Source organism: Rhinatrema bivittatum, chromosome 5, assembly GCF_901001135.1.
Source record: "Rhinatrema bivittatum chromosome 5, aRhiBiv1.1, whole genome shotgun sequence".
Lineage (NCBI taxonomy): Eukaryota > Metazoa > Chordata > Amphibia > Gymnophiona > Rhinatrematidae > Rhinatrema > Rhinatrema bivittatum.
Window position 1 is genome coordinate 304138914 of NC_042619.1, and position 26551 is coordinate 304165464.

Sequence of the window (26551 nt, forward strand, 5' to 3'; positions counted from 1 at the left end):
ATTTGAAAAAGCATTCTTTCGTGGAATTTTGCACAAATGTTTTTAGGTTAAATTGATTGTCAAGCAGAACTCCTAAATCTCTGACGGAAGGTGCGTGACTGATTTTGCGAATTGTGAGGAGCTTGGAGAGTTGAGGAGGGTGTTGTTTACGTCCGGTGATATGATGAGAATCTCCGTCTTGTTGGTATTAAGGATCAGGTTGCAGAAAATATTCGCATTCCCCTGTGCATCATCATAAAGCCTCTCCCTAAATTTCACCTGGTCCAGTCCTGGAGTTCAGTCTAGAGCCTATTAAATAGCAGCCAACTCTACATACTCAGGGAGACCATTCACTAATAGTGCCTGAGATAAGTTAACTCCTTCACCTGAACACCAATACATCTTTAGCTTCCTAATTCCCCCAGTCTGCCTGCCCAGTATCATAGCAGTGTCATCAAAATCTTATGGAATGACCCCGGGCCCAGTTACCTTGCGGGGCATTCCTGGATCCTGGACTGGCCTGGTAGAAGCACCCTCCTCCCCCGCTACTAGGCTCCATTAGTTGCTTGGCTCTTGGTGCTTCCACATGAGGAAGGAGTAGGATTTCCCTCCCTTCATCCCAGGAAAACCCGAAAAACAGATGGGACTGTAAACAAGGCTGGCAGTATTTACAAGTGCGTACAAGTTTTTCAGCTTGGAGAAGAGACGGCTAAGGGAGGATATGATAGAGATGTTTAAAATCATGAGAGGTCTAGAACGGGTAGATGTGAATGGGTATTTCCTCTTTCGGATAATAGAAAGACTAGGGGGCACTCCATGAAGTTAGCATGGGGCACATTTAAAACTAATCAGAGAAAGTTCTTTTTTACTCAACGCACAATTAAACTCTGGAATTTGTTGCCAGAGGATGTGGTTAGTGCAGTTAGTATAGCTGTGTTTAAAAAAGGATTGGATACGTTCTTGGAGGAGAAGTCCATTACCTGCTATTAAGTTCACTTAGAGAATAGCCACTGCTATTAGCAATGGTAACATGGAATAGACTTAGTTTTTGGGTATTTGCCAGGTTCTTATGGCCTGGATTGGCCACTGTTGGAAACAGGATGCTGGACTTGATGGACCCTTGGTCTGACCCAGTATGGCATTTTCTTATGTTCAAGTTTTAGTAGACTACATGACTATAGACATTTCTACAAGATATCAAACAGCACATTTAGCTGCTTGGGATTATTAATCTCCGTAGGGGCAGCTCAGGGCAATCTGCTGGCAAAGATGAGGGATGAAATAGTGCTCCCACCCCCCCCCCCCCACCCCCTTCTTAAAGGCACAGCACAGGTCAAATCATCAAGAGGGCATGGGGGTCCCCTTGGAGCATGGTCCTTTCGGTGAGCTGAAATGCTGCAGAAAGAGGAAAGCAAGGGATTAGAGTTCCCAGAGAAGTGGCAGATAGCGTGTCAGGGATAAATATTTCTAGGAAGCTGGCAACCCTGCTACCAGAAAGCCTATGACCTGCCTCCTGTGTTTCCCTGGTGAAGTGGAAGTTGGAATGGTGAAGGTCTGTGTTTGGTGGATTCTCTTCAGGTAGGTGCATGAGTAACTATTAGGTACCCTAGTTTCTACAGCCTTGCAACTCCTCCTTCCCAGCTTTTACCACACACACATATCAGATTTTACATGAAAAAGAACATTCATAGTCTTCTGAAGTAAAAATATGTTATTTTTACATGTTCCACTGTGATGCCAACCAGAAAACCCTGCAAAAAGACACTTAGAACCCATATAATATAAAGCACATTGTTAAGTGTGATTGATGTGGGCTAGGCCCTCAGAAAGACATTTAGTAAACTTCCTATACCAAAACAGTACTCGATGCCAGCACTCAAATAATAATAACCCTATCTATCAAAAGGCAATACTGCAAATATTACACCAGGTCCTAAAACACCTATACACCTCTATTAGGAAAACAGAACAAGCCAGGCTGCTGTAGATCCCTACACAGAAACTACATGCCAGAAGAATACCTCACCTCATTCAAACATACAGAACACAGATAGACCTTCACCAGATACAAAATAGAGTGACTATGAATTATAAACAGAAATGTGCAGAGAAAAACTAAACTGGAAGCTGCAAAAAGCCAACTCTGTATGCAGTGCAACAATGGAAAAAACAAAAACACCATCATTCCTCATATAACAATAATAAAATCAAGAAATATAACACATCAATCTTTATTTATTTAAAAACTTTTCTATACCGTTGCTAATTTATATACCATCGCAACGGTTTACAAATAGGCACATAGACTAAGGTAAGTAAATGTAGGATATCGTACATTCTAACAGGTGCCAATAAAGTTCGGTTACAATTTCATAAATAAAATCATTATTTGAGTAATGTTGGTCAAGTCCAGGTATATTATTGAGTTACTATCGCTTTGAAATATTACTTCTTAAATGTAGGATTGAGTAAATTCATTCTCATCTGCATTACCCTGTACTTTCATTCTCTACCCTCCACATTCTTTAGTGAAGGCTTTTTTAAAGAGCCATGTTTTTAGATTTTTCTTAAAAGTTTTGAGATTATTCTGTAATCTGAGTTCGGGGGGCATCGTGTTCCATAGTATGGGCCCAGCCAATGATAAAGCCCTTTCTCTCACTTGGGTTAATTTTGCTGACTTTACTGAAGGGATTGTTAGTAGTGCTTTGTTTGCTGAGCGGAGGTTTCTTTGTGGAACGTGTACTCGTATGGCTGTGTTTAGCCAGTCTGCTTCTTTATCATATATTAGTTTGTGTATGGTGCATAAGGCTTTGTATTTTATCCTGTATTCGATGGGTAACCAATGTAAGTCTGCTAGAGTTTCGGTTATATGGTCCCTCCTCTTTTTTCCCGTTAGTATTCTGGCTGCAGTATTTTGAAATATCTGGTCTTATCGATGTGCTTGGGAGTCCTAGTAAGAGTGCGTTGCAGTAGTCAGTGCTAGAAAAGATAAGTGTTTGCTATACTGTTCTGAAGTGGGCAGGTGTGAGTAATGGTTTCAATCTTCTGAGGACCATAAGTTTTGCGAAGCCTTCTCTTACTTTTATAGATATGTGTTGCTTCAGGTTGATTTCTGGGTCCATTATTACTCCCAGATTCCTTACTTTTTCGGCTAGCTCAATTTTTTGGTTATTTCTTATGGTTATCGGTGTTTGAATGATTTTAGTATGTTTTCTCTCAAGGTGAAGGAATTCAGTTTTGTCAATGTTGATAACCAGTTCCATCTGGTTTAGTAATTGTTTAATTATATCTAGGTACATGTTGGCTAGACTTAATGTTTTTTCAATTGTGTCGTCTATTGGTAGAATTAATTGAATGTTGTCTGCGTAAATGTAATGTATTATCCCTAGTTAATAGTAGTTAATAGTAAAACAATGCTAATAGAGTAAATATTTCAAAACAACTGATGAACAGAAAATCATTCAATAATTAAGACTCAAGACAATTTTTAAAAAGTTCTCAAGAACCAATAAAATATTTCAAAACAATAGACATCAAATAGTATCCAACAATTAAAACTAATAAGATTTTAAAAAAAAATTCCCCACTCTCTTTTGATTTCCAATCACCCTGAGACTGTCATGGATTCGGGGAGAGTGGCCACACTCACACAAATTCTCACAGGGCCACAGCTCCAGCAAGCTTCACTCTTTGGACTGTGGTGGGATGGGGTCAGTTTTGGGCCCACAAGGCCTCATTCTTCAGGAAGTGGCTGGATGGTTTCCATCTTGGCCCTGCTGGGCCTCCCTTTTTGAGCCATGGCAGAATGAGCTGGGCCTTAGTTGTAAAGCCCCTTACCTCTTGCTTTGTGTTGAATCCAAGGTCCATGAATAGCACTTCCTGCACCTAGAAGCTACTCTTATAGGCCCTGCAGCCAGGACTTCCTGAGGCACTGGTTGATTACATCACATCCTGTCTAGCTTATAAGGAAGTCTTCTGCAACCAGCCAGCATCTTAGTAACAGGTCCTCCATGCTAGTTATTAGTGCTACTAATCCTGCTTTGCCTTGCTTTGTTCCTGCCTCTTCCAGACTTGCCTTGCAACCCTGCCTTGTTCTTCTGCCTTCCTTCACCTTGCTTTGCCTTCTAGTCAGCCTTTCCTCAAACTGTTCATCTGTTGCTGACCTGGACTGCCTTCTGAACTTGCTTGATCTCTGCCTGTCTTGTCCTTTGCCTGGACATTGACCTTTCTTGTTCTTTACCTGCCTTGACCCTTGCCTGGATACTGACCTTGCTAGTTCTCTGCTGCTCCTGATCCTTGCCAGTTCTCACTGGGTTAACCCTAAATGCTGTCTGAACTCCACTGGCCCTGACCTCAGTCCTATCTGACTCATTGTTCCTTGCACCCTGCCAGAGAAGTCCCACTGGCCAGCAGAACCTGCTGGCTCAACCCAAGGAGGATGGAGCCAGCCAAGTGGAAGATGTTGCTTCTTGGTGCGCAAGCTACTGCCTCCTAGAACTTAGCCAGTGTTCACATGACCCAGGGAGCACCAACCTAGCAATGGCCCAAGGGCTCACATCCCCTGGAGCGTGACATTATTCTTCAGGCTGCGACAGGATGGGTCCTGCCAGGCCTTGCTCTTCAGGCTGTACTGGGCTGGGTCTTCTGTCCCCACCCCCTCCAACTGCCTCCGACCAGCTGAAGAGCTGGACCATGTCACCAGCCTTCGTCAGGGGATGCCTCATAGTATCAATTCCTTTAAGACACCTCAGTTGTTCAAGTATCAATCCTAAAATAAACAAACTGTTAAAAATTCTCACCCCCATTCCCCCCCCCCCCCCCGGTCAAGGCAGTTGGAGGGGGTGGGGAGTCGGGGACAGAAAGCTGGTCGGAGGCAGTTGAGCAGGGGGTATTTAGCTCAGGGGAGCTCCATCTCTGTTGGTTAGAGATTAATGTAAAAGGCATCAGAAGAGCGCCGTTGTGAAGGTAGACAGGCTGCTAGGAGAACTCCTTCTATTGCTCAGAGTCTGTGCAGGTGAACGCAGGTTTCCGGCAGAGCTCATATTGTGCCAGTAGCATGTGTCAACGGTTACACAATTGAAGAGCTGCAGAAACAAAACAAAATACATTTTGAATGCCAAACTAGCCTGTTTCCTTTTCCAGACTCTGAATTTGCCAAGCCGTGGTGGTTTTTATGAAACTAGTCCCCCATGGGGTGAGAATTTTTAACAGTTTGTTTATTTTAGGATTGATACTTGAACAACTGAGGCGTCTTAAAGGAATTGATACTATGAGGCATCCCCTGACGAAGGCTGGTGACAGCCGAAACATGGTCCATGTCGGGCAGTGTTAGAATATGCTACAGTGAGAGCTAAGTATAATTTTTATGAAAAATAATATTTAACTTTAATAAAAATATTCAATAATAAGAGATAATAAAGTGAATTCTAAGAATGGGTTTGGGTTTAAGGGAAATTGGTTTTTACAAAAAATAAAAATTTAGTGGGAAGTTGCACTGAGACAACGTCAAATGATTACAGTGAAGTGCTAGACAAACGGCTGATACTGTTTGTGGCCCATTGCGTGGCGAGAGACAGTGGATTACACTAAGATCTGATGACGTTGTTCTCTTGGTTAAAATTGGGTACATTGATGGTTTGATAATAAAAAAGATATTTCCTCTCTATCAGGGAATTAAGCAGTGTCATACTATTTGATAACACCAGCTACCCAAAAAACGCATCCTCAGCTTCGTGGGCCATGATCTCTCTGCAGTAGCTGAGTGTGTTTGATAGGTTGTTATAAGACCTAAACTCAGTCGGTATGGGCTGGAAAGGATGAGGCAATCATGTCCTGGCAATATCCTGTGACTGCTGGAATCTGAGAAACACTTTTGGTCACAGTATTGTTAGAAACAAATCCCAAGCGGTGCCTGTTAAAAAAAAAGATCATAAATTAAAATTTAAAAAATCTTGAGATATATGGAAAAAATGTCCCTACCGTAGCGCCTCCTTTTTGACAGAAGTGGCGGCTGTCAGCAGGTTTGACAGCCAACACTCAATTTTACTGGCGTCGGTTCTCGAACCCGCTGACAGCCACAGGGTCGGAAAACAGATGCTGGCAAAATTGAGCGTCCGTCTTCCAACCCGCGGGTCGCAGGCAGATTTGACATTTCTTTTTTAATTTTAATTTTTTTTTTAATTTTTGGGGCCTCCGACTTAATATTGCTATGATATTAAGTCGGAGGGTGTACAGAAAAGCAGTTTTTTCTGCTTTTCTGTACACTTTCCCGATGCCGGCCGAAATTAAAATGTGCGGCTTCGCTGCACATTTTGCTTTCTGTATCGCGCAGGAATGACTAATAGGCCCATCAACATGCATTTGCATGTTGCGGGCGCTATTAGTTTCGGGGGGGGGGGGGTTGGCCGCGCGTTTTCAACGCATTATTACCCCTTACTGTATAAAGGGTAAAAATAGCGCGTTGAAAACATGCGGCCAAATGTGGGCTAACAGTGCGCTCTGCTGGAACGCACTTTACTATATCGGCCTGAAAATAATTTAAAAAATGTACTAGATAATGTTACACACAATAGTAATGGGAGGTTCTTCCCAATATTTGCCTCTGGAAACACTCTTTCTTGTGGGGTTCTCCTTTGTTAAGACTGTGATGGGAAAATCCTTGACATTTCTGGCAGAGAATGCCAGGAGAGTTAGAAATCAGACCTTTGTGACAAAAACAGGAAGTCTTGCTGACACAAGAACTTAGTGGACCAGAAAGGTGCCTCCGACAGCAGCAGCAGAACAGGTTAATGATGGGATACAGGGGGCACAAGAGGCCATGACTGGACATGGCTCCAAACTCTCTAATCGAGCCAGGATAATCTCATCAGTACCCTGGAGAAGGGCTCCAAATGCAATCAATGGGCTGCCTTGGAGCAAAACAGCATAAAGCCCTCCCTGGAATTAGATTTATTACAGAGCCAGGTGGTGTTTCAACTTGCAATAAGCAGATCAACAGGCACTGAAAAATAGGGAATGTAATGAAGGTGTGTGAGGAAAGGTCAGGTCCTTTCCAGTGTGTAAAAAGAAATCCAGTCTGGTGTAGAGAGAGGTTCAATCTGCTCCGTAATGACTCTGGTGTGGAGTGAGATCAGGTCAGAGTGTGAGCAGAGTTCTGGCCCTGGTGTGGGGAGCAGTCAAGTCTGATATGTGAGAAATCTGGCTCTGATGTGTCTTGGAGAGGGCTGGGAAGGTTATCGGGTCTTATGTATGAGGAGAGTATTGACCCTGATATATGGTAAGATGAAGTAAGGTCTGATGTGGGTGGGTGTGTGTTGGGGGGGGGGGGGGGGGTCAGGCCCAATGTACGAGTACTGACACTGATGTATGAATGTAAGGTAAGGAGAGGTCAGGTCCAGTGTGTGAGCAAAGATATGGCCCTGGTGTAGGGAAAAGTCATTTCTAGTGTGTGAGGAGAGTACTAACCCTGATATATGATAAGGTGAGGAAAGGTCTGATGTGTGTGTTTCTGGGAGGGGCGGGGAGGGGGGGGGATGAGTCAGGTTAGATATGGCCCTGATGTGTGTATTGGAGGAGGTGGGTGCTGATATGGATGTAGTGGGAGATATTATGCAGTGTTTTAGGGAGTGATCCAATCTGGTGTGTAAGGAGAATGCTGACCCTGGTGTAAGGGGAGGTCAGGTTTACTGGGTAAGGAATGTATCAATCTTGCTACAGGGCAAGGTGTGTTAAGTCTGCTTTGTATGGAGAGGTCTGGGCTGATGGGTAATGAGAGGTCCAAGAAAAGTACTGAACCTGGTTTGTGTGTGTGTGTGTGTGTGTGTGTGTGTGTGTGTGTGCGCGCGCGCCTAGATGGCTGGAGATCAGGTCTGGTGTGTAAGGAGAGCACTGATCCTGGTGTAGGAGTGGGTCTAAGCGGTGTGAAGGAGAGGACGGAGCCAGTGGGTAAGGAGAATGCTGACCTTGATGTAGGGCTAATGAACATAAAATGTGCCATGCTAGCTCTGATCAAAGGTCCATCAAGCCCAACAATCCTTCAACAATTGTCAGTTCAGGTCAGAAGTGCCTAGCATTTCCCAAAGAATAGATCCATTCCTGTTACTCGCTCCCAGAGATAAGCGGAAGCTAATCATTGTTTATGGACTTTTCCTCCAGGATCTTGTGCAAACCCCTTTTAAAAACACTGCTTTATTAGTCACTTTGACCTCACCCTCTGGCAATAAATTCCACAGCTTGATTTTGCATTGACTGAAAAAACACTTTCTCCAATTTGTGTTAAGTCTGCTATTTGTTTGTTTCATACAGTGTCTCCTAGTTTTAGCGTTGTTTCAAGAGTAAATAACTGTTCCCAATTTACCTGTTCCACTCCATCCTTAATCTGTTTAGCTTTCTTCATAAGAGAGCTGTTCTGTCCCTTTTTTATCATTTTCGTTGTCCTTCTCTGTGCCTTTTCTAGTTCTACTCTTTCTTGAGATAGGGCAACCTATATGTAGTACTCAGGATGCAGTCAGACTAGGGTTGCCAACTTTTCCACGGAGCAGGACCAAACGTTTGGGGAGGGGGGGCTCACAGCCTCCCCCCACCCACCTCCCTTCCTTCCCTTTCAAATTGGGCAGATGCCTGCTTGCCTTCGGGGCTCGGATTAGACTCTCCTCCTCTTCTTCTGCGCCTCACACTGCTGTGGAGTTGGCATCCCGCTTCACTTTGACCTCTTCTAAGTCTCTTGCGGTGCGGCCCCCCATCTCTCCAAACTAAAGATAATTCGTTGTGCCACACTCGATGCTGCTTTTCCCGCTCTCCCCCTGCCCCAGCCGTTTAAGTGAATCCCGTGCAGACCGCAGTATAGCCGGCATGACCAGACCCGGATATTGCCTGCTTGCAGGCCTTGGCCTGCATCCAGATATCATTCGCTCACTACCTGCCCTGACCTCTGCCCGTACCAGGACTCTCTCTGACTGTTCTCTATGAGATACTCACCTAAGTTCTGCCGGTCCCAGAACCCAATAACTCAACCTACAGGGAACAGGTTTAGTACAGGTGAAGTTCCAGTCCCACTCCCAGTAAGGGCGTGTCCCCAAGCTATCAGCGTGGGCCTAGTAGATTCGCCTACTTGGCTGTGTCAACCATGTCACAACCTAAGGGTTCACTTCCGTAACAGTTTGCTGAGGTCATGAACTTGGCAGATTCGTCCCCAGCTCAGGCCATCTCTGGTTTGGCACTCCAGCTTCAACAGCAGCAAGACCAACTAAACAACATGACTGGCATCCTCCAAGGTCTGGTGGCTCGAATGGAGTCCATGCGGCTTCCTGCTCCTGCACTGGCACTGGCACCTCTGCCATGGGTCTGATTCGGCAAGTAGCCACCATATTGCACCTCCCACCACCATCCAGGTATGGACGCAATCCCAAAGGTTGTAAGGGGTTTCATCAACCAGTACAGAATGCACTTTGAACTTCAGGCATCCAACTTTCCCTCAGAACACACCAAAGTAACCATCCTGTTTTTGCTGAACTCTTCAACAACCCTGCTGAACTCTTCAACAACCCTAAGCTTTGTTAAGACTGTGATGGGAAAATCCTTGACATTTCTGGACTGGAGATCACCTAGACTGGAGATCACCTCTCTGGAAGCAGAATGATCCCATGATGGAGAATCTGAATATCTTCCTCCGCCAGTTTCATCTGATCTTTGACGAGCTAGGTCAGGCCTTGTCTGCTGCCTCTGAGTTGCCTCAGATCAGACAAGGAAACTGCACTGTGGGCGATTATGCCATCCCGTTTCAAATGATGTTTTCTAAGCTCCGTTGGGGTAAAGATAGCCAGATGGCCATTTTTTGGCAAAACTTAGTAAATTGTATAAAGGATGAGTTGGCAGGTCGGGAAATACCATCCATACTAGAGGATCTCATTGTTCTGGCCATTCAGGTAGATTTCCGATTCCAGGATGGAACTCAGGAGAGAGTGACCTTCTGTCAAACCCTCCGAATGGCCTCCACTTTCCAGCAACCTCTGGTTCCCACACCTGATGTTCCAGCCACCTTGCCTCCTGAGGAACCCATGCAACTTGGCAGATCCTGGCTCACCAAGGAGGAGAAATAGAGATGTAGGCAGCTTAATCATTGCCTCCACTGTGCAGGCCAGAGGCATTTTGTCAGCCGTTGCCCTGAAAAAGAGGGAAACTACCGAGCTTAGGGTTGTTGAAGAGGCAACCCTAGGTCAACCTGCTACCTCTCCTCAATTACTTGTGCCACTTCGCCTTCTCTCCAGGGATACTTCTGGGGCACGGCGAGGCCTTCCTGGATTCAGGAGCAAGGGTCAATTTCATCATAGATTATTTAGTTCACCAGTATAATCTGCCTATGACCACAATGACCACAGCAGTTACCATATCCTCCATGTATGGCAATTCTTTGCCCAGTCGCCTATCTATCGCCACCTTGCCTCTCACTCTCCCAATGGGGCTTTTACACCAGGAGAGAATTTCCTTCTACATGTTACCCAGGGTTATCAATCCCATCATCCTTCATAACCCATCTAGGAAATGTTAGAGATTGCCCACTGGAGGTCCTCCTGCCATGAATGTGGTCTCTCTCAGGTTCTTCTGCCAGTCACTGTAGCCTGGATGTCTACCCCAGACCTGCCAGGTCTTCCTCCACAGTACCTGGCATTCTCCAATGTGTTCAGTATATAATAAGTGGAGACCCTACCACTGCAGAGGCCTGCCCAATTGACCTGCTCCTGGGCAAGATGCCTCCTAGGGGCTGTGACTATCCACTTTCTGTTCCTGAGACTGAAGCCACAGCTATATACATCTGGGAAAACCTGGAATAGGGTTTCATCTGCTAGACCTCCTGCCAGAGAAGGATTGTTCTTTGTGGGGAAAAAGGATGGCTCGCTAAGGCCATGTAAAGACTACTGGGGCCTCAACGCTATTGCCCGTAACAACCGATGCCTACTGCCTTTCGTTAAGAACTTAAGAAATTGCCATCCTGGGTCAGACCAAGGGTCCATCAAGCCCAACATCCTGTTTCCAACAGAGGCCAAACCAGGCCACAAGAAAGTACCCAAACACTAAGAAGATCCCATGCTACTGATGCAATTAAGAGCAGTGGCTATTCCCTAAGTAAACTTGATTAATAGTAGTTAATGGACTTCTCCTCCAAGAACTTATCCAAACTTTTTGAACCCAGCTACACTAACTGCACTAACCACATCCTCTGGCAACAAATTCCAGAGCTTTATTGTGCGTTGAGTGAAAAAGAATTTTCTCCGATTAGTCTTAAATGTGCTACTTGCTAACTTCATGGAATGCCCCCTAGTCCTTCTATTATTCGAAAGTGTAAATAACCGATTCACATCTACTCGTTCAAGACCTATCATGATCTTAAAGACCTCTATCATATCCCTCCTCAGCCGTCTCTTCTCCAAGCTGAACAGCCCTACCCTCTTCAGCCTTTCCTCATTGAGGAGCTGTTCCATCCCCTTTATCATTTTGATTGCCCTTCTCTGTACCTTCTCCATTGCAACTATATCTTTTTTTGAGATGCGGCGACCAGAATTGTACACAGTATTCAAGGTGTGGTCTCACCATAGAGTGATACAGAGGCATTATGACATTTTCCGTTTTATTAACCATTCACTTCCTAATAATTCATAACATTCTGTTTGCTTTTTTGACTGCTGCCGCCCACTGAACTGACAGTTTTAAAGTATTATCCACTATGATGCCTAGATCTTTTTCCTGGGTGGTAGCTCCTAATAAGGAACCTAACATCATGTAACTACAGCAAGGGTTAATTTTCCCTATATGCAACACCTTGCACTTGTCCACATTAAATCTCATCTGCCATTTGGATGCCCAATCTTCCAGTCTTGCAAGGTCCTCCTGTAATGTACCACAATCCGCTTGTGATTTAACTACTCTGAATAATTTTGTATCATCCGCAAATTTGATAACCTCACGTGTCGTATTCCTATCCAGATCATTTATATATATATTGAAAAGCACCGGTCCAAGTACAGTTCCCTGAGGCACTCCACTATTTACCCTTTTCCACTGAGAAAATTGACCATTTAATCCTACTCTCTGTTTCCTGTCTTTTAACCAGTTTGTAATCCACGAAAGGACATCGCCTCCTATCCCATGACTTTTTAGTTTTCTTAGAAGCCTCTCATGAGGGACTTTGTCAGATGCCTTCTGAAAATCCAAATACACTACATCTACCGGTTCACCTTTATCCACATTTATTTATTTATTTATTTATTTTAAGTTTTTCTATACCGGCATTCGCAATAGATATCGCATCATGTCGGTTTACAATTAACAAGTAGATAGGTAACAAAAAAGGTAAGAAACATTTATCTTAATAATAATAATAATCGTTGTAGTAATAATAATAATAAAACATTAAACAAGAGAAGGTTAAGGTATGCAGTTACAATAAAACAAGGGAGTGATACAACTTGGAGCATAGAAAAGAAGCTGGGGATTAAATAGAGAGAACGTAAATGCCAGTCAATGTGCTTAAAGCATTGATGAATTGTCCTTGTGAGGTAGGGATATTAATTATGCGGTAGGGATATTAATTACCATGAATGAGGCAATGTCTGGGCGCCTAGTTAATAATGGGATAGATTCAGTTTAGTTCAGGAAAGGCTTTCATGAATAGCCACGTTTTGAGTCTTTTCCTGAATGTGGGCAGGCAGGGTTCCAGTCGCAAATCTGGTGGGATTGAGTTCCACAGTGTTGGTCCTGCAGTGGAGAAAGCCCTGTCTCTGGTGGTTATGTGCCTTATGGATTTGGAGTGTGGTACTTGTAGTGTTTCTCTATAGGACTCTCTGATTGGTCTGTTGGATGTAAATTTTTTGAGAGGAATTTGAAGGTTGAGTTGAGAGTGTTGATGTATAGCTTTGAAAATAGTGGTTATGGACTTATAAATGATTCTGTAGTGAATTGGCAGCCAGTGCAGGTCTTTGAGGATTGGTGATATGTGGTCTCTTCTCCGTGTGTTAGTTAATATTCTCGCAGCCGTGTTTTGAACCATCTGAAGGGGTTTCGTGTGAGATGAAGGGAGACCTAATAGCAAAGAGTTGCAGTAATCTAGTTTAGAAAATACTATTGATTGCAGAATAGTTCTGTAGTCATGAAAGTGGAAGAGAGGTCTTATTCTTTTTAAGACTTGGAGTTTATAGAAGCAGTCCTTAGTAGTTTGATTTATGAATGCTTTTAGGTTTAACCTGTTATCAATGATAGCTCCCAGGTTTCTTACTTGAGGAGTTTGTAAATTGGGTGGAGGATTTGAGTCGGTGTTACTGTTTTCAGAAGAAATTAGGAGGAGTTCGCTTTTTGAAGAGTTTAGTATTAGATTAAGGTTGGAGAGGAGTCCATCAATTTTTTTCAGACAAGTTTCCCAGAATTCTAGGGTTTTGCTGTAGGATTCTTTGACGGGGATGACTATCTGGACGTCATCTGCATAAAGAAAGTGTTTAAGGTTTAAATTAGTTAGCAGTTGGCAAAGAGGGAGCAAGTAGATATTAAAGAGTGTTGGTGAAAGGGAGGAGCCCTGTGGAACTCCCGTAGATGAAGGGTAGTGTTGAGATTCTTTGTTGTGAATTTTGACTTTGTATTTTCTGTTCCCTAAGAACGATTTGAACCACGATAGTGCTGTTCCTGTTATTCCGATGTTTGCTAATTGTTTTAATGTTTTGCTAACCCCTTCAAAAAAATGAAGCAGATTTGTTAGGCAAGACTGCCCTTAGGTAAATCCATGTTGATTGTCTACCATTAAACCATGTCTTTCTATATGCTCTACGATTCTGATCTTGAGAATAGTTTCCACTATTTTTCCCAGTACTGAACTGAGGCTCACTGGTCTATAGTTACCTGGATCGCCCCTCGAGCCTTTTTTAAATATTGGGGTTACATTGGCCACCCTCCAGTCTTCAGGTACAATGGATGATTTTAATGATAGGTTACAAATTTTAACTAATAGATCAGAAATTTCATTTTTGAGTTCCTTCAGTAGCCTAGGATGCATACCATCCGGTCCAGATGATTTGCTACTCTTTAGTTTGTAAATCTCGTTACAGAACTATTCGACTGCCTGTGGTGGGGGGGCATGAACCTTCATGAAACTAGATTTCATAGGGGCCTACACCTCATATGCATATGAGAGAGTGATGAGTGGCAGATGGCCTTCAACACCTGAGATAGCCACTATGAATATTTTGTCATGCTATTTGGCCTTTGTAATGCTCCCGCTGTTTTCCAGCATATGATCAATGAGATCATCTGGGACCTCTTATATTCCCATGTTGTGGTATACCTGGATGACATCCTCATTTTGTCATGCACTCTAGTCCAACACTTAACACATAAGACGTGTTGCAGAGGCTCTGTGAACACCACATATATGCTAAACCTGAAAAATGTACATTCAAGCAGAATGAACTGCCATTCCTGGGCTACATTTTCTCTCTGCACAGTCTGCGTATGGACCTGGAGAAGGTAAATGTCATTCAAGACTGGCCCCAGCCTGTCAGGTTTAAGACTTTGCAACACTTACTTGACTTTGCTAATTATTATTGCCAGTTCATGCATGGGTATTCCTCCTTGGCGGCACCTTTCACTGCCCTTACCAAGAAGGGCGCTGACACCCGACACTGCATGGACAACATCTTTCAGGCCTTTGGTTGCCTCAAAAAGGAATTCCTTTGGGACCCCTGTCTCCACCATCCAGATCCATTGAAAACCTTCATCATGGAAGTTGATGCTGCCCTTAGAGTAGGGGCTGTCCTCTCTCAACACAGTGATCAAGGGACTCTGATTCCATGATTTTTATTCTCCAAGAAATTCACCCCTGTGGGAAAGAATTATACTTTTGGAGACAGAGAACTCCTGGCCGTGAAGTTAGTGCTGGAAGAGTGGCACCATCTATTGGAGGGGACTTGACATCCGATCATGATCTATGAGGACCACAATAATTTGGAATGTCAACCGAAGGCCCAGCGCTTGAACCCACATCAGGCCAGATGGTCATTATTTTTCAATCGCTTCAACTCTGAACTCTGGTACCGTCCGGCAGAGAAGAATCAACAGGCTGATGCCCTTTCAGAGATATTTGAAACCGAAGACGCCTCGTAACCTCCTCACCACATCATCGATCCAGCAAGAATTATGGACAGCACACAGCAGTACCTGTTCCTCCAGGGAAAACGGTAGTCCCCAAACGATTATGAGAAAAAGTTCTTATATGGGGCCTTGACTCTCACCTGGCAGGGCACCAAAGAGTTGCTAGAAACCTGGAACTACTTTTCTGCCACTACTGCTGGCCTCAAGTGAAGCAGGATGTGCAGTACTACATAGAGTCTTGCCCCACTTGCATTATTCACTAGAGCTCCCATGCTTGCCCTTGGGGGTTGCTACAGCCATTGCCAGTCCCCAAGGAACCTTAGACCCACCTGGCCACTGGCTTCATCACTAACCTTCCTCTCTCTAATGGCTGCACCACCATCTGGGTAGTGGTGGAACCATTTTCCAACATAGCTCACTTCACAGCTTTCCCTGGGCTTCCATTTACAGTGGTATTAGCCTGTCTCTTTATCCAACATTCCACGGGCTACTCATTGCACGGGCTACTCACTGCCATTCTCTCTGATTGAGGACTGCAGTTCACAGTCCACTTCTGAAAAAGTTTTTGCAAGAAGTTTGGGATCTCCTTGGACTTTACCTCTACATAACATCCGTAAAGCAATGGCCAGATAGAAAGAGTCAACCAGGTACTAAATGAATTCTAGAGGGCCTGTGTTAATGAATATCAGGATGACTAGGCCTCGCTTTTTCCCTGGGCAAAGTTCTGCCACAGTAACCAGTTGGGAAGTTCATCGGGAGCATCTCCTTTCCAGATTATGTGCGGCAGACATTCACAGGAATCAGTCTCTATCCCGGTGTTTGTCCCATGCCCTGTGGCTAATGCCATGGGTCAGGAACTCAAGGACTTACAGCAACTCTAACTCCTATTTGTAGCTGCAGATACGTGTCAAGACCCCCTCAGCCAAATTTTCACCACTATTCATGGGGCCATTCCCCCATTATTCATCTGGTGGGACCAGTGGCTTAACAGCTAACACTCCCACTCACTCTCAAGATCTATAGCATGTTCCATGTCTCCCTTGTCAAGCCAGTACTCTTGTCATGGCCTCACGACTCCCTCTTAAACCCACGGAGGTTATTTCTGAAGAAGATACTGAGTATGAGGTCCAGGAGATCCTTGACTCCAGGAGAGTTCATAATAAACTGCAATACCTCATTTCACGGAAAGGCTATGGCCCCGAGGCGACCTCATGGGAGCCTGCTTCTAATCTTCAAGCCCCTGAACTGGTAAAGGAGTTCCATCAAAACCTTTCACAGAAGTTCAACCCTAGATGCCTGGGGAGGGGGCTAAGAAGGTGGGGGTACTGTAACGATGGGCTGTTCGCAGGATGATCCCACAACCAGCTGACTCACCCCTGGATGTCGCCAATTTCCTCTGACAGGAACACCACCATGACACCACCTTTCCCCTCTCGTGCCAGCCTTATGTGCATGCGTATGCCACTGGTCAACAGTTAAAGACCCTGAGGCAGAAAAACACTGATGGCACCGGGTGATGATGTCAGCATGGCTGGATACTTAAGGCTCAGCCATGCTCTCCTTCAATGCTTCAGCAACAGGTCCCCCTGCCTTGCAGAGTGTATTGCTAGTTCCTGTGCCTTGTCTTGCTGTGACCTTGTCTCATCTTGCTGTCCCAGTTCCTGTTTTGTGTTCCTGCAATCTTGTCTTGCCTGGTTTGTGCCCTTGCTCTGCCCTCCTTGCCTTTTCCTTCCTCTGCCTTGTTCCGGTCCTCGAAGCCTTGTCTTGTCCGTTCATCCCTGTCTCTGTCTTGTCTGCCTTTACCTCATATTCTGGTTCTGAACTGTGCCTTGGATTCTGACTTCTCTCTTGGATTGCTGCCTGCCCTGATCCTTAGTCTGGACCCAGATATCATCTGCTTGCTGCCTGTCTCATTTTCTCGCTGCCTGCCCTGACCATTGCCTGTACCAGGACTCTGTCTGACTGCTGTCTAAGGGACACTCGCTAAGCCATGCCGGCCCCTGGAACCCAAAGGCTGAACTCGGGGGAAGCTCCAGTTCTAGTCCCAGTAAGGGTGTGTCCGCCAACTGTCAGCACCGGCCTAGTAGATTCGTTTATTAGGCTGTGTTAACCACACCATAGCCTAAGGGCTCACATCCATGACAGCGAGTAGGATAAAGATTGGGCACATATAAATATTAAACAAAGTGGCTGAGAGCATCGACCCTTGTGGCTGAGAGCACCGACCCTTGTGTAACAATTTGAAAACTGTGTTTCAGTTTTAACCTGATAAGAGCAACATGCAAGAAATGATTCAAACCATTATAAGACAAATCCTGATATCCCTATCTCTTCTAATCAGGATACGAGGATTCTATGATTCAGTGTGCTGAACACTGCCGAGACATCAAAGAAAACAAAAATGTACTCGGTACACATTTCAGAGCCATGCCTGGATACATCCAATGTTGAAAATCATGTCTCTGTACCATGGTATCGTCAAAACCCAAATCGGTAAGGGGCAAGGACATCATGATCATCTAATAATTGTTTTAGTTGTTTGAAGTCTGAGTTTTCAATGATTTTTGCTAGAATGACAATGAAGAAACCGATCTGTATTGTAAAAGATCATTATGGTCTGCTTCTGGATTTTTTTTTAAATGTAGGCATCACTATTGCTCTTTTTAGAAAGTTAGGAAAGTTTATTTTATTTAAGGAAGAATTAACTAAGACAGTTGTGTAATCAACGGCATCAATACAGATTTTGAGCCTGGCTGTATGGTTAGGATTCAGTGCATATGATATATTTTTTAAATTAGTAATTATTACAATTAACTCTGCTTTTGATATTTGTTCAAAATTCTCCCAGCATTTGGTTACTATGACCTTTACATAGCTAAATAAATCACAGATAGCTTGAATTTTATTGGAAAAAGATTGGGCAAATTTATCACTGCTTATTTATTTATTTTATTTATTTTTAATTTTTATATACCGGAATTCCTGTATGCAATACAAATCAATCCGGTTTACATGTAACAAAAAGGTTGCCCTGGTCTGGGAGGTTAGACCGGGGTTTTATACATAGAACATTGAACAATAACAATCAACCAATGAACATTAACATTAACATTATTACAAGGAACAATGAGAGTATCAATAATATTTAACAAATAATAAATAACCTTGTTCGTGTTTTGAATGGTATGTGTGTGTTCCCCTTTTTACAATGGACTTTAGTAGCGTATATCGACTGCAGTAAATAGTTATATAATATGTCCTCTGTTAAATGACTGTTAAATAGGCATTGTGTCTAAGCAAGTACATGTAAGAAATTAAGTGTAAGAAATTAAGTGTCAAGCAAGTGTCAAGCAAGTACGTGTAAGAAATTAAGTGTAAGAAATTAAGTGTCAAGCAATTCGTGACACCCTACAATGGTTATGCTTATGGATATAGGTTGATGCAGATGGATGCTTATGGATATATGTATATATGCTTATATATACATATATCTATATATATATATATATAAGCATATATATATATATATATATATATATATATATATGCTTTTATATATATATATAAGCATATATATGTATATATATATATATATATATATATATATATATATATATGTACATATATATGCTTATATATGTATATATGCTTATGGATATAGGTTGATGCAGACGTGGATAAGGAACCTCTCAGTTTTTTTGGATACCGTAGTATGAAATAAGATACTAGTTGACTTACCTGACGTTTGGATCTTTTTATTATAATATGCCTTATTTGTATTTTCTGTTCTCTTCCTATGTAGCTTAAAATAATCAATATAACGCAATTTATCCTCATTATTTTTTTTCTTTTCTTCAGCTCTACACAGCTCTTGTTTAGCTGTTTTAGTTTCCTGATTGGAGCATGGGGTAATTGAGATACATCTTGGAGTTACTAATTTCATGGGAGCTTACTGATCAGTTGCTACCAGTATAGTGTCCTGCCATTTCTATGCTAATTTCTCTGATCTGTCACTTGAAGTTTTGGTAACACTAGCTCTTTTAATTGATCATTTTCTATGCGATCACGTCTATAATACGGATGTGCCAGTTGATTTTACTCAACTGTCTATCCAATTTTACAGACATTAGTCAATCATCTGACCATGGAATTGTATATGTCTGAAGGGCAAATGTATGTTTTTATCTAAATAAATACCCTAAAAAGATTAAAGCCAGTGTGTGTCCCTTATCGTGCTTAGGAACTTGTACAATTTGCTGGAAACCTAATGCTCATATTGCTATTAAGAAATCTTGACATGCCAGTGATTGTGGGAACTCGTCAACATGAATGTTGAAATCACCTAAAACCAGCAATGAATATTAATTTGATGTCTGGAGACCAGGTGGTAAAAACACAGGCAGATGTTCCATATTGAGGCAGCTAATAGCAGCATCTCATATGAATGATTCATTTGTAAATTAATCATTCTCAGTTTCAATTGGTTTTGTAAAGCAATTTGATATGCTCCCACCCTCCCCATTCCCATATATTTTACCCACCTCCTGCATCTGACAAAGTGGACTCTGTCCTCGAAAGCTCATGCCTCAATAAATTGGTTCGTCTGTAAGGTGCCACCCACCTCGTGTCATTTTTCAATAAAATCTTTGAATTATTTCTGTTAGCAAAGCAGACATACCAAGGTGTACAGCACATACACAATAACATAGTACGCAGCGGCAGGAAAAAATGTTAAATTGGTCCATCTAGTCTGCACCGTTGCAATTCTTCCACTTTGGTTAGATAAGTTGACAACACTCATAGGCACAACCAACCCTCGCTTCACCATCCTCCTCTTTCCCCCCACCCTTTTCCTACCACTGCCCTCCATCTCAGTCCCAGCATGACCAGAATCTGTTAATACACTGCCTCCACCAACTCTGCTAGCAGGCTACTTCAGGCTTTCTTGTCTTCCTCTTTCATTCATACAGGTTATCCCCATGCCATTGCTGTTTGATCATAACCACCACTCTGTGCAGGTTACTACTGTTGGCTGCTTCCATGGCCTGTGGTGCCAATAGTTTATGTTTACAAGCCAAGAACTCGGGATTCTGGAGTACTCATCTGCAAACATAAAGGATTCATTTTCCAAGAGATTTCTCAGCAATGAAGCACTCGGTTCTGAATAGATTCTTTTTTTTTTTTTTTTTGACAAATTCAGTTTCATCTCCCAGTAAGATAGGCAGAATCTCTCACAGAAAGGCAGAGAAAATGTCCTGTACTATGGGATATTTCTTACAGTAGGATAGAGTGGGTCTCTAGGAATAAAGGATATCCCTTGTAGTAGGGCAGAGAGGATTACCAGGAATAAAGGATGTCTCTCATACTAGCAAAGAGTAGGCCTGCAGGAATAAATGATATCTCTTACAATAGTGTGAGAATGTCCTGGAATATAGGATGTCCCACAGCAAGGTAAGAAGGTTCTCTGGGAATAAAAGATCTCTCTTACAGCATTTTATTTATATTCTGCTTTGTCAAGTACTTCATTACATTCAGGTACTGTCGGTATTTCCCTATCCCCAGAGGGCTCACAATCTAAGTTTGTACCTGAGATAATGCAAGGTGAAGTGGCTTGCCCGAGGTCACAAGGAGTGGCAGTGATTCCCTGGTTCATAGCCTGTTGCTCTAACTACTAAGCTACTCCTCCACTCCTGAAGAGAAGGTCTTCTGGAATAAAGGATGTCTCTTGCAGCAGGATAGAGAGGGTCTTCCTGGAGTACAGGATGGCTTTTGCAACAGGGTAAAGAGTCTCCCAGAATAAAGTATGTCTCTCTCTGAAGTGTAGAGTGGGACTCTCAGAATAGAGGATGTCTCTCGTACTAGGCCAGAGACAGTCTCCTGGAATAAATGTCTCTTTTAAAAGGGTAGAGAAGGTTTCTCAGAATAAAGTATGTCCCTTGTAATGGGACTGAGGAGGTCTTGTGGAATATAGGATGTCTCTTGCCTTAAAGTAATGAGGGCTTTTCTACCCTACTGTCTCTCACAGTACAGTAGAGAAGTCTCCTGAAATATAATGTTTCAGGAGACTTATATAAGGTGTCTTTCAGTTAGGTAGAGTGAATCTTCTGAAATAAAGGATGTCTATTGCTGTAGGATAACAGATGTCTCTCGCAGTAGGATAGAGATGGTCTTCTGGAATAAAGAATGTCTCTTGTAGTAGGAGAGAGAGAATCTCTTGTACTACAGGTTGTCTCTTGCAGTAGGGTAGAGAGGGTCTTCTGTAATAAAGGATGTCTCTTGTAATGGGTTAGAGAGAGTGTCATGTACTATAGAATGTCTCATGCAGTAGGGCAGACTGACTCTTCTGTACTATAGGATGTCTCTGGCAGTAGAGTAGAGAGGTTCTCCAGGAATAAAGAATATCTCTTACAGTGGGGTACAGAGATTCGCCTGTAATAGGATGCAGTAGGGTAGAGAGAGTCTCCTATGTTTCTTGCACTAAGGTTGCCTTCAGCCTAGCACCTCCCACATCCCTGGATGATGTATGTTAGGGGTCTCTAAACTATGGCCTGTGGGCCACATCATTCTCACAGACCAACTTTTTGCCAGCTGCCAAAATCCCCCTTTTCATAGTGGAATTGGCTTGCAGAGCATGGTTCACCTTTTTTTGGGGGGTGAGAGGGGGGCTCATGCACAGAAGCAGCAGTAAAGGCTTCAGTGCTGGTGGGGTTCCCAACTCCTACCAGCAGAAGAAAAAGTCCAGTGCAGTGATGTGGTGGGAACCACAATGCTAGTTTGGTCTCCAACCTCCCACCAACAGGAGATAAAGTCCAGAGCAGCAGCACGATGAGAGTCTGAATGCTGATGGATTGTCCCACCCCCGCCAGCAGAAGATAAATCCCCGCGGCATGGTGAGGGCTGCAGTGCTGGTGGGGTTCCCAACCTCTGCCAGCAGAAGAGGAAGCCAAAGTGAAGGGAAGGAAAAGGGAGTGAAAGGAGAGAGGAGGAAGGATGAGTGGAAGGGAAGGGAGTGTGAGAGGAGGGGAGAGTAATGTGGATGAGGAGAAAAGGCAGTTTTTGTGACGAGGGGAGGTCAGAGAGGAGAGGTGAGGAGGAGGATGAGAGGAAAGGAATATGAGGGAATTGAGCCCGAGGGGAAGAAAAAGGAAAGGGAGTGTGAGGGAGACCAGGGTGAGAAAAGGGAGTGTGAGAGAGGATGGAGGTGAGAGGAACGTGAGAAAGGGAGTGAGAGGGGAGGAGGGATTGGGAGTGAGAGGTGGGGAAAGTGAGGTGAGGAGAGGTGATAGGGAGAAAAGATGAAGGGAATGGATTGGGAAGGAAAGAGTAAGGGAGGCAAGGGGGAGAGGAGAGGGGAGGGGATTAGGAGCATAGGAAAGGGGATGGAGGGGGAGACAAAAGGAAAAAAGTGTGAAGGAGGGAAGGGGAGAGGAAGGGAGTTGGAGTATGAGTGAGGAGAGGGGGAGAAAAGAGATAGGGAGTGTGAATAGGAGGGAGGGACTAGAGAGGAGTGAGGAAAAGAGAGAGGGTGGAGGAAAGGGGTAAGAAAGGGGAGGGAAGTAGAGAGACTAAGAGTATATCGGGGGGGGGGGGGGGGGGGGAATGGGGAAGAATGCACCACAAACACAGCACCCTGCCTGAGGAAGGGGGGAGACAGGTGGTGGGGTTCCCTAGGGTGTGGCAGGTTTGCCAACGTTTAGAAATATTTTTTTACTGACACCTTATCTGCCATTTACCTCTGTGGGAATTCTGCTCCCCATCTCCCTCCATGTGCAGCATTTCAAATCCTTCAAAGAGCCAAAGTTCAAGGGGGAACCCCCTTAACCCTCCCCCCACCATCAAAACTACAAGGGCCTCTCTGTGATCTGAAATGTCTTCTGTGGCCCTTCACTTAAAAAGTTTGGGGACCTCTAATGTATGAGGTGGCACATGCTCAGCCCAGAACACCCCTCCATTATCTGGCTAGATTTTAGCTGGATAAATGGCTGAAATATATATATATATATATATATATATAAAGGCATTTAGCCAGAAAACTCACAAATTATCCAGCTAAATGCCATTGAATAGGGACCCCTTAGATTGTAAACCATCTGGGGACAGGGAAATACCTGCAGTTCCCGAATGCAATCGTATCACGAAAAACTAGAATCTAAATAAATCAAACTGTTGAATCTGCTGCTATAACTCATGGTCGAGGTGACTAGCACAGCAGCGTTTAAAACAGGCTTCCGACAAGTTCCTGGAGGAAATGTCCCTAAACAATTATTGGCCAGGTAAGTTTGGGAAAGCCACACTTATCCCTGGAAGTGAGCAACAAGGGACAGATGTAATTTTGGGGATCTGCCAGGTAACTTGTGACCCAAACTGGCCGCTGTCACAGACAGGACTGACCTGGCGTGGCTTATCCTATGTTCCTATGCTCCATGTTCCTTGGAACAGGCTGAGCCCATCCTGCTTTTACCACCTGGGAAACCTGCAGGGAAATCAGACCCACAACTCCATGCCTGTACCAGGATTCCCTCTCATCTGCTTTCTGTCTCTTCTCCCCCCCCCAGGTACGTGGCTGTGGTTTACTCTGCCACCATGGGCCAGAAGCGCACGATGCGCTGCACAGCACTGATCAACGGCGCCGTCTGGGCAGGCAGCCTCCTGCTGACCACGCCGGCCATGCTCTACGCCAGGGTCCAGCGAGACAACCAGACGGAGATCTGTCTGATCGACCTGCCCGGCCCCAGCAGCCTGTACTGGTACACGCTTTACCAGTCCATCTTGGCCTTCATCGTCCCGGTGCTCATCATCACCGTGCTGTACTCGCTCACGCTGCACCACCTCTTCCGCGTCATGCGCAGGGTGCAGAAGAAGAAATCGGCGCGCAGCAAGAAGGTGACGCGCATGGCGCTGACCATCATCGCCGCCTTCCTGATCTGTTGGACTCCCTTCCATGTGGTGCAGCTGGTCAACCTGACGGCCACGCCCTCCAAGTCCTTCTTCTACCTGAACCAGGTCACCATCTGCCTCAGCTATGCCCACAGCTGCGTCAGCCCCGTGCTTGTCATCTTCTTCACGGAGTTTTTTCGGGAGAGAATCGCCCATTCCAGGTATGAAGGCGGAGGCAGGCACTCAAGTGGGTATTTCTGTTTTCCATGGGGGGTAGATTTAGATCTGTCTTTATAACCTTCTTCACCCATAAAACAGGAAGCTCACTTTAATGTGTATATCCTTGATGGGGGGGGGTAATGCTGAGAACTCACACTGATGGTGTCACACACTCGGTATTGGAAGGGCACTGTTGGGAGTTTATTTATTTATTTAGAAGAGTTTATATACCGAGGTATAGCAAGCTGCCTTCATTCCGGTTTACATTTTAAACAACTTATTACAGGAGAAAAATATAACTGAGAACATTAACGCACAACATTCTTCTGTGTACAGTCAAAGTGAAAAGGGAATATATTATATAAAAAAAATGTCAACTGATATATTATATAAAAAAAACATCAACTGATAAGGCATTGTACAAACAGGGACTAATTGGGTGACATTTGCATAACACCATCAGTTCACACTGATGGTGTTATGCAAATGTTTTGCGTGCGTAAATGTGTGAGACTGACTGAGAATATGCGTCTCTGAACGCGCCTTCTCATTGGCTTGTACGGCAGTAAGTCTTGGATGACGACACACTTGTGAATCTGCTTGCTCGTGGACCTATAGTGTCCGTGCACAAGAAGGCTGCCGAGGCGTAGCTTTGCGACTTTCCAGCGTAACACGGCAAAAACGTCTTGCTTGCACCCACTGCTGAAAACATTTTTCCAATGGGGAGACTGGAGCGATCTCTCTCCCCCACCCCCCTCCTCCCATGCTTTTCCTCCTTTTTCAGTTTATTTGTATCATTACAAAAGATACATGCTTTAGAAATGGAAAATCACATCCTCTGAGTGTTTGATTGGAAAAATCTTCACGTTTTCCATCTGCTGGCACTTCATTTCCATTCCTCTGCAGCCCTCCAGGTGTTTGCTGTTTGCACACTCTCATGTCCGATTCTCTGCTTATGCATGGAGCTCTCCTGTATTATAAATCGGTGGGTGCAGTTGGTGGTGCCTCCACCACATAAGAGTCTGGTTGAGCTGGAATGATTCAGTCAGGCTGATTGCGTGAAGGCTGTTTGTTTAAATCACACGGCAAGTAGGGGCTTCCTGGAGTGTTTGAGGAACGCACAGATACATACAGTTAACTTAGCTGTACCAAGGCTTCACGCGGTCCAATGCCATCCTGTTGCATGTTTGCTCAGACTGCCTATGTTGGGGTGATTGCTTGTTGTTGGTAATCTAGAGGAAAGCAGAACTTCAACCGAGTTCCAAACATTTTTTAGAAATTCCTTCCTGCCCCCAAAAAAATGATCAGGGCAAATCCCTGGAGCAGCTCCCATCAATCAGAATCTCCATCAGTCTTGATACTCGGTGCTTTCACTAGCCCCTATGAGCTCATGCAGTGTCATTTTAAAGGCATTAGCACTCTGCGCTCTCCACACGATCCTGACAGGAGATGAGGCTCTTCTGCGACAAAATTACTATCATTTCACTGATCTCTGCTCCCATAGCTTCTGAGTCTGTTAGTACAGCACGTTCTTCTGCTTTTTGTTGGTGTCTCTGCTAGCATTTTCAGTCCATGCATTCTGCATTTAGCTGGAGTCTCCTCCTGTATTTTCAGCCCCTGAGTCTGCATTTAACTGGAGTCTCTCTCCTCTGGTATTTTCAGTACCTGCTGTACAAATCCAGTGCAGGAGTCTCCAGCAATCTCATCTGCTCTCCAGCAAAGTTCTGAGATGGCATGGATGAGTTGACAGTAGAAACACCATCAAAATGAAGAAAACAGGCATCCAGCAGCATGGCAGCTCTGCTCCAGATATCACAGAAAGTCGTTTAAAAGTTGTATATTCTATGTTAATTTGATCTTTTCTACACTAGTTGTAAAGACCAGTAAGCCAGGTGCGGTTTCACTGGGTTTCCAGATGCGTTAAGAACTCTGTTTTCTGCATTGAAAATGGGGGGTCTCTTTGCAATAGACTGGCGGTGATCCCTCTGAGGGGTGCCAGCTTCCACAGGGAGACCCCTTTTCATTTCCTCCCCCCCCCCCAAGAAAACATACACCCAGGCCGCTGGTGCACTTCCCAGCATGTATTTTGTTTAGCATTATATCTGGACAAGAAGCTGAAGTCGCCCCAGCGTCTCTGCTACAGGCTGCTTTGGTTTCACTGCCAAGCCTCAGCGTGCCTTTCTGATGTCATCAGCCACTGAATGCTTGAGCTGCTGATTTTGTGACATCTGTAACAGCTGACTGGTCACTCAGAGGAGAATTCTTGCATCCCGTTTCAAAGCAAATTGTTTCTAAAACAAAAGGTACAGTATTTTATTTATTGAAAGTATTTATTTAGGGTGTGATT

At 44.1% G+C, this 26551-nt stretch overlaps 1 protein-coding gene across 1 annotated transcript in view; it reads left to right on the forward strand.

The window, feature by feature from the left end:
* The window catches only part of LOC115092442 (melanin-concentrating hormone receptor 1-like), a 69144-nt gene that overhangs the window by 13440 nt on the left and 29153 nt on the right, over positions 1-26551 (forward strand). Inside the window, exon 2 of the mRNA XM_029603275.1 lies at positions 23664-24206. Coding sequence (XP_029459135.1) covers positions 23664-24206 — 543 coding nt within the window. The remainder of the gene's footprint in view (positions 1-23663; positions 24207-26551) is intronic.